Source organism: Urocitellus parryii, chromosome 4, assembly GCF_045843805.1.
Source record: "Urocitellus parryii isolate mUroPar1 chromosome 4, mUroPar1.hap1, whole genome shotgun sequence".
NCBI lineage: Eukaryota > Metazoa > Chordata > Mammalia > Rodentia > Sciuridae > Urocitellus > Urocitellus parryii.
Window position 1 is genome coordinate 60,100,750 of NC_135534.1, and position 9,262 is coordinate 60,110,011.

Here is a 9,262-nt window from a genome sequence, read left to right on the forward strand (position 1 = left end):
TTTTTAAAACATAGACTAACAAAATAAGGATTATACCCTACTGAACATAATTGTCTCTGGCGATTTCAAGAATAAAAGTCATACTACAAAAGAACACAAATTATTATATTGCATTTTATAAGAATGGATTAATAGCATGATATATATTTTCCATGATTAAGTATATAGGCATTATATGCATAATATTTTTATATATCGTAGTTATCTACAGAGGTATTTGAAAAGAACAAGAAGAAGATAATTAATTCAAGCTTAGCAACGTTGTTTTTTAAGTGTAAATATTATAAAAATCTCTTCATATTTTATGAGCAAGAAATAATTTGAATTATTCTGTAAAATGCACATGATTATGCTTTATCAATTGTAAGTAATTATTTGTTTTTTGCTTTATTGTGTTTTCACTTTCTGATTATTCTCATTTGGAAAATTCATACTTACATATGTAAACAAATCAATCTAAGCCACATTATAGATTTGCATATTAAGTAGGTGCTCACATAATTTAATGGAGGGTAACCCAGTGGATTCAAGGGAGAGGACTTCTTGGAGGAAGTGAAATTTTGTGGATAGTTAAGATAATTAATGTTATATAAACAGAGTCAATATATGGAAATGGATTGAGGGGGCAAAATCCAGCCTATGTGATTGGCATGGGAACATGAGTAGGTACATAAAAAAAAAAGAGTTTCCTGTATGATATCTGCCAGGCCATTGTTTTGGCATTATGTTTGCACTGTATGTACATTCTTTTGATTTAGTAAAAGGCTTAACATCACTCAGAACGATCAAAGAACATGATCTGGGTCCAAATTTCACTCTAAATTTATTCTTTATATCATGTAAAATATATATTCATGTTTTGTCTCTGGAGCAAAATAATCTCAGTGTTCTCTTCTTGTGCAGGATGCCTCTATTGGCACAGAATGTATTATGTTTTTAGCTGATCACCATGGGTGAGGCCAACAGCTCCAGCCTGACACCAAGATACTTTATCCTTAATGGGATTCCTGGGCTGGAAGCCGCACACATTTGGATCTCCCTGCCATTCTGCTGTATGTACATCCTTGCTGTAGTGGGGAACTGTGGCCTTATCTATCTCATCAGCCAGGAGGAAGCCCTGCACCGACCCATGTACTACTTCATAGCCTTGCTGTCCTTTACAGATGTTTCTGCGTGCACTTCCTTTGTTCCCAATATGTTATGTATCTTTTGGTTCAGTCTCAAAGAGATCGACTTTAATGCCTGCCTTGTACAGATGTTTTTCATCCACATGTGGACAATAACAGAGTCTGGCATGCTCATGCTCATGGCTCTGGACCGCTATGTGGCTATTTGCTACCCTCTACGCTATTCCTCCATACTCACCGATACTGCCATTACCAAGGTTTGGTTTGCCACCTTCTTTAGAAGTGTGTTGCTCACAATCCCATTTACTTTCCTGATCAAGCATCTTCCCTTTTGCAGGGGTAACCTTATCCAACACACCTATTGTGACCATATGTCTATGGCTAAATTATCCTGTGGCAATATCAGGACTAATGCTCTCTATGGTCTCCTAACTGTCATAGTGATTGGGGGCTTTGATATACTCTGTATCACCGCATCTTATACCATGATTATCCGTGCTGTAATTCATCTATCATCTTCAGATGCTCGCCACAAAGCCTTCAGTACCTGTACATCACACATTTGTGCTATCATCATCACCCATGTCCCAGCTTTCTTCAACTTCTTCACTCACCGCTTTGGGGGACACACCATACCTCACCATGTTCACATTTTTATAGCCAACCTCTACCTGTTGCTGCCTCCCACCTTGAATCCAATTGTCTATGGAGTGAAGACCAAGCAGATCCCTGAGGGAGTGATAAAATTGTTTTGTAGGGAGAAAGAAGGTTTCAATCTGTGATGGCTATGTGATATATAATTTTGTATTTTGCATAAATCTCAAGGATGTTTTTGAGCAGGAATTGCAAAACTCAAAATTGTAAGTCTAGGAGAAAGTACCAGTGAATATTCTGCAAAAAAAATTCATGAAACCATCACAAAATATTTAATCCAAGACCTCTGATTTGATAGAAAACACAAAACATGCTTTTTACATTTTTTTAATGTTTAGTTGGATCTCCTGGAATGTGTATAAAGAAGGGAACAGTAAGATATCCAACTTCAAGTGAATTCTTGGTGATGAATGAATTGTGTTCTAGGCACTCTATGGAGTATCTAGGAAAGAATAAAGGATGACAGATAGACCACAGAGAATAAAGAACACTGGGAAGGCAAAGACACACTCTGTCCCCATTGTTACAGGGAAGCAGGAAGCTGTTCTCCAGAAAGCTTGCGTTGAAGTCCAAGGATCCTGCCATCTTTTCTATTCCATATATACATGAAATTTGTGTCAATTCCAGGGGCAAACATCAAATTTCTGCCTGCTTGTTATCACTGGAATTATGCTGCCTTAATAATTATTTGGCTTCTTGTCATTGTACCAGTGTGTATAAAAATAGCTGCAATAAACATGGTTACTGAAGTTTATCACATTCTGGGAAGTATTCCTTAGAGTTAATATTAAAAAGAATTTTCAAAAATACAATGGATGTTATTTGGCAGTGTTAGAGCCTTTTTTAGTAGAAGAGAGAAAATGTAAAGAAAGTTCATATATTTGGCCAAGCAAAGAAACCCATGATTTACTGCTCTGACTTTAATGTAGAAGGAGAAACAATGTGTCCAAGGACTATAAAAAGGAGTGCCTTATCTAGATTTCTAAAGTTACAGAAAAAAAAAAGTAGAAAATAAATGGGAGTAATATGTTGAGAGTAGTGAATACCACTCTCAATAAATAGGAAGATTGACTAAACAGTGAAAGAGTAAGACATAATCCAGAGGATAACTGTAATACATAGAATGATTTCAGGAAATAGATATGAACAGATAAGTTGATGAAGATAATATACTGATGAAAATTATTGTCTGTTAATATGAAAGATATATTTTTAATATTATGTTGTATATTTGGTCAAGTGATTTTGAGATATCTTAATAATACCATGCATTTTTTTCAGTAGAATTTTCATGTTTGGAAGCAAAAACCCAAATATTGTTTTTAAAGCTTGCCAACATGATATCTGTCTCTGTGTAATGCACATTATAAGCTTTCATCATTAAAGGTACTCTAAGAATTATGCTTTTGAATTTGGTAAATTTTGTTTAATCTGGGAATCTCATTTAATCCACACCAAATATGGTCACACTCTTCAAAAATTACTTTTTTAAATTGCCAGTTTTAAACATATACATATTGTAAGGCATTATACTAATTCTTCATACATATTAATTTCATTGAGATTTTTTTCTTCAAAATTATGAGGTCAATAAAACTACTTTATGAATGAGCAATATAAACACGATGAGCAGCCAAACTGGGTGAATCTTAGAGCATTAAGATTAAAATTCAATAATTACAATGTTCTTAGGTCTATGTGATTGAGTGAAGGATGGGGGAATTTTAATAGCCACAATGTAAAACTAGAACATAGTTAAAAATCTGGATGGATAAAATTCATCTGAGTCATTTGAGTAACCATCTCCAATTGATTTTATCATGTTCTCCATGAAGAACTCAAAAATGGGTTTCAGGGGGAAAATGCCATAACTCTAAAAATTAGGACATATCTGAATTGATCCCATTTACTGGGATCTTTGAGAACTGTTAAAAGAACAATAAAGTAGGTGGTAATGAAACAAATTCTAATCCTTGTTCATGGGGGTGGAATGGGAGAGAAAGAGAGAGGGGGGTGGAAAGTGAGAGAGAAGAGAGAGACAGTTGAGGGGGAACACAGAGGAGAAGAGAGGACTGGAGAGTTAATTGGTGTAAGAGGCCTCATGTTAAATTCCATCTTGCACCCAGATACCTAGCCTATGAGACAGAGATCAGTGGTGAGTTTGGTGAAAAAGCCCTGGTATTCCTCTACCATCCTCACAAACTTTGATTAGATCTAGAACCAAAGTATTAGATTCAAAGAAATCCAAGTTTTCAATTTAGTAAAACCACAATTTTCTTTCTAAACATAAGAGTTATTAATATCCTCAATGAAAGGGAAAGGAAAGAGTGATGGAGTGATACCAAATGTAATGAACTTGTCCTGCTTCTCCTGATGTCAAGGACCATTTAGCCAACCATTTCAGATGGCCACACGTGTGACATACGATGAAAATGGAAACAAAGTACCACAAGCAACCACGTGACCTGCTTCCTCCCACAAGTTTCCAATGCTGCTTGAGGTTTGTGTGTCACAGAATAGGCAAAAGGAAGTCAAAAGTTCAACTGGTATCTTGCAGAAAGCAATATTTGTTGAATATTGAAGAAAATATTTTAGTAGAACTCATAAGTAACAAAGTAATCTTACAAATAAAAAATTAAGCACCCTAAATTTGAGTTTTTTTAAATCCACAACAGGGTAATTTTGTTACACTGCTGTATTAGTTAATTTAATTAATTTAATACATTTTGCTTGTTGAGACGATATCAAATAGGATGTACATGAGAAGAACATGATTGTACTTTCTCACCCTATAAAGACTGGTTTTTGAGGGAAATCCATTTAAACAATCTCAAGATTGGAAAAAGACTTTTAAATCTTAGGGAATTCATTTATGCTTACTTCTCTTTTCTCTACATAATTTTCACAGGTTGCTTTAGTAATAAAAAGTATCTTATGTATAGCTGATTAATGTTCACTTCCTACTATGAAGGTGAAGGAGAATAATACTCATATATTCATTTCAATATGATCTAAATGACATGGAGACAATCAAAGGAATTCAGGCCCAGAACTTAAAATTTAGGCACTCCATATTCATTGTAGCACTATTCCTAACAGCCAAGATGTGGAAATAACAAAAATGCCCATAAAATGATAAATAGATAAAGAAAGTGTGGTAGAGGGGATTCAAGATAGGTGAATAGAGATATCTAGAACTCACCTCTTGCTCCATCAAGATGACCTAAAGTAACAGGTCTATAGTTTCATTTTGAGGTGAGTGATAATGGGAAATTCTGGAAATTAGTAACTGAGAAACTGAAAATTTACATGATTCAAAAACCTTGGGCAACAATCTTCTAAGAGAAAACACCTGCCGTGTGTCACCTTGATTGCACAGCTGAGACAAAGGGACTCTCCCCTCTCTCAGGGTAAGAGTGAATGAAAAAGACACAATAAATTTTATTAGTGCAGACTCTAGCAATCCTAGTGACTGGAAAGTTTCATAATCTACAAAAGTTTTTAGCCCACTTCCTGGTAGCCTTTCTTTGGAAAAGGATCTCAAGTCATCATTCCTGGGAAAATTCTAGTGTGCTACAGTCTTGAACCTTCTTCAGAAGAGTGCTGATATCTTAATTTTGACTGCTCTATGGATCAAAAACCCCAACATATTCCCACCTGTGGGACTCCAGAGACTTTCTACTGCTCTAACTGAAGGGGTACCTTTTTGCTGAACCCAACTTGTCCTAGAAGATTGACCATGACCTGCATTATTGGATAGAGTGCTCTGATATAGAAGAGGATGGATGGCACTGATCTCTAAATAGGAGTTTGGAGTGAAAGAACCCTAAGACAAAAGTCAATGATCTGTGAACTCCTGCTGTTTGTAGGGCTGAAGGCAGATACTTACAGCACCTCTTCCCTGTACTGTGGTCAGGCATATGGCACCACAGGGCAGGGAGGGGAGGTTCCTGTTTCTTCCTTGCCCACAGAAGCTGCTGAAAGTCCTTGAGTAACTCCACGACAAGGCCCCAGCTCTTGCCTTACACATGAATGTGCATGGCTAAGGAGATTGAATGTGCCTTTACCTACCCATCTCTGGTTGAGGTCCAAATCCCAGATGGGCACTACCATAGTAGCAGGAGAGAGGAAATCCATGAATACTGCTGAAAACCACCTATGCAGTTCCTTCTGTTGGCAATTGAAACACCTTGTCTAACCACATGATGTTGCCAAGACTGGATGTAAAGGACACAGAGGGGTGCTGTAGATCTTGCCATGGTCATACCTATGCAGCATCTGGTCCTGTCCACTGACTGGTCAGAGAACAAATGTGTTAAAGTCTGTAAACAAGTCAAAATAACACCTGGTATTTTGCCAGAGAAATGTTAGAGTTCATAAACAAGTCTGGATGGTGCCTGGCAAAATGCCAGAGGGAGTGGTTTGAGAAGTAACAAAAGTGAGCCACTAAGTGTGGAGATTCCTTATTGGTTGACTGATGTATCTAGTTTATGCTAATTAAGATAAGCTGTGCAAAATGTATAAATACCTCTGTTGTCCTACAATAAAGGGCTCCCTCTCCTGCTGTATCAACGTACACAAGTTATTCGTCACCCCCCGGCACAAATGCTTTGGTTTGTTGAACTCTGCTGCTTCTGCCAGTGCCACAAGCCTTTGCTAGTTGGAGAACTGGCATCAGGAGTGCCTAAGGATATCCCCATCACCTGATCAGGGCCACTGCCTCCATCATAGGTGTAGCCACATAGTAAGCACCCGACACCAACTGCTGTCAACCCACAGTTGTTTGAACTGCTAGAGTGTCCCAACTACTGCATGATCTGTAGATACATGGGCCTATATGACCATGACATTGTCTGACCTGTGCCCAAACTCAGTAATCACAGCCAAAGAAGCTACAGGGAGACTGCTCTATGGTGCCTATTGAGAACCAAAGCCAGCATTGCAAAACAATATGACACCCTAAGTTATACATTCAAGAGAAAGCCATTTACTAAGAAAGTCAATTACCTATAAATGTGCTAGGGACATCTGATTCACCAGATGAACAAATCTCAACATCAAAAAAAGAAATATGAAAACACAAGGTAATATGATTACCTCCAAAAGAACATAACTCTAGCAACAGATTACAAGGGAATGAAGGTGGATGGAATGCTGGAAGGATAATTTAAAGTGATTAATAAAAAGCTCACTAATGTAAGATAAAATAAGAATACAATAAACTGCTAAATTAAATTAGGAAGACTATGAAAGATACCAATGACTAATTTAGCAGAGATAGAGATTTTAGAAAAGTATTAAACAGAAATACTGGAAATTAAGAGTTCCATAGGTCAAATAAAAATACAGTTGAAAACCACAGCAACAGACTAGATCAAGTGGAAGAAATGACATTTGAACTTCAAGACAGGTCTTTTGAAATATCCCATTATCTATCTCATCACCTCTCCCCCTCAACAAACAAACAAAAATCAAAAAGATATATCAAATAATAGTATTTTTAAGATCTTTGGCACAACTTAAGACATTCAACCAGGCATGATGGTGTATGCCTATAATCCCCAAATCTTGGGAGGCTGAATCAGGAGGATCACAAGTTCAAAGCCAGTCTCAGCAATGGTGAGATCCTTAGCAACTCAATGAGATCCTGTTTCTAAATGAAATACAAAAAAATAGGGCTGGGAATATGGTTCAGTGGTTGAGTGCCAGTGAGTTCAATCCCCAGTACCAAAAAACAAAAGAAAACAAACAATCAAATATCTCCATCTTTGGAATAACCAATGATGAGTAGATAAATGCAAAGAACAGAGAAAATCTGTTTAATAAAATAATAGTAGAAATTCTCCCTAATTTTGAGAAACCTATGGACATCTATAGACATAACCAAAGGGGCTTGTCACCATGGGATATTATGGTCAAATTGGCAAAAACATAAGACAAAGAAAAAATTTAAAATCTTCAAGAGAAATCATCAGGTCACACTTAAGAGCATTCCCAGTAGACTGACAGCAGAAACCTTACAGGCCAGTAGGGAAAGACATGACATATTCCATGATCTGAAAGAAAGTAACTGCTCATCTACATAACTGCATCCAACATGGGTATAGTTTAAAAAATGAACAAAAATAAAAACCTTAAAATATATTAAAAGTGGAGGACATTTATGACCACTAGAATAGTCTGACTAAAGATGCTTAGGCATGTTGTATATCCAAAAGTGAAAAAAATATAACTGTGATAATGAAAGCATGTGAAAGTATAAATCTCACTACAAAAGCAGGAACCCAAATGTGAAATAGAAAAGAATAGCACGTTATAATTGCAGTAAATCATAAAACCGTAGAGATGAATAAGAGAAGAAGAAGAGAACAGAGAACATTCAAAACACCAGAAGAAACTCAACAAAATGACCTATAACAACACAATCCTGGGTGTAAATGGACAAAATTCTCCAATGAAAATATATGGTCTGATAGATGGATTTAAAAAAATTCCAAAAATCTGTGGCCTTCAAAAAGTTCACCTTGTAAATAAAGACACGCAGTGATAGAGAAAGGATGGAGAGATTAAGGGAAGATGGCGGCGGGGAATGAGTGAGCCGCTCTGTGCTCCGCGCCACCGCCACCGCAGCGTACGTTGCTGCTTCTTAAAAGAAGAAGTAAAGATCATTAAAGGAGATCTGTCGACAAAGATTCAGCACCGTGTCAAGAAAAGGGCCTAGATGGAGTGAATCCGCCACGACTTCAGCGCGAGCAGTAAGGCTGCAGCCCCCGAGCTGCCGGGCTCCCTGGGCCCCTTCTCACTCCCCTCTCCGCCTCTCCACTTCGCTTCTCCCCCGCCATCTCTCCTCCCACGCTCACTCCCTAAATCTAGATCTCAATCTCTTTCCCCCACCCCACCCGCTCTCTCGCGTGCCCAGTACCCGGCCCGCGAGGCCCCGAGGCGCTGCCTCCCCTCCCCCAGCCCGCACCCCCTCCACGGGGGTCCCGAAGGCCACAGCTTTGCCACCGCGGCTGCAGCCACCGCCGCTGCCGCCACCGCTTTCCGCGGAGCACCTTAGAACAGACTCTTAACCATGAGAGTGAGCTGCCGAGTAAAATGGAACAGCTGATAAGATGAGTGACAATTTAAAATCTAAATGATCCAACATGGCGGCGGACGCGGAGAGATCAAGTCTCTAACCCCTTCAGCTGCACGGGCATAGGGAGAAGTAAACTGTCAAAATACTGTTCGCTCAGGACCACTAGGCACGGTTGAGCTGAAGTGGACCCCGGGCGAACGGTCTAGCCTTCTCAGAACACACCGAGCCCGAACTGGCTGCATTCTAGCTCAGGTTCGCCTGCTTCATGTGACTCAACAATAATGATCCCGCTGAAATAACTAGTCGGCCCGCCTGAACTCAAAGAGGTAAAAGCCAACTGAGCACTACAGCCAGACCCAGGGAATCAGGAGTGACGCAGGACTAGCGACGCAGAACTCCC

General features: G+C 38.6%; 1 protein-coding gene across 1 annotated transcript; it reads left to right on the plus strand.

The window, feature by feature from the left end:
* The first annotated feature begins 949 nt into the window (after positions 1-949).
* LOC113177236 (olfactory receptor 52N2-like) lies at positions 950-1,909 on the plus strand. The gene has a single exon (XM_026381781.2). It carries the CDS (start codon positions 950-952, stop codon positions 1,907-1,909), a length of 960 nt encoding a protein of 319 aa, XP_026237566.2.
* The last annotated feature ends 7,353 nt before the right edge of the window (positions 1,910-9,262 follow it).

What these genes read in the sequence shown, in the direction of transcription:
- LOC113177236 (XM_026381781.2), top strand. Translation starts at nt 950, where the DNA reads ATGGGTGAGGCCAACAGCTCCAGCCTGACACCAAGATACTTTATCCTT.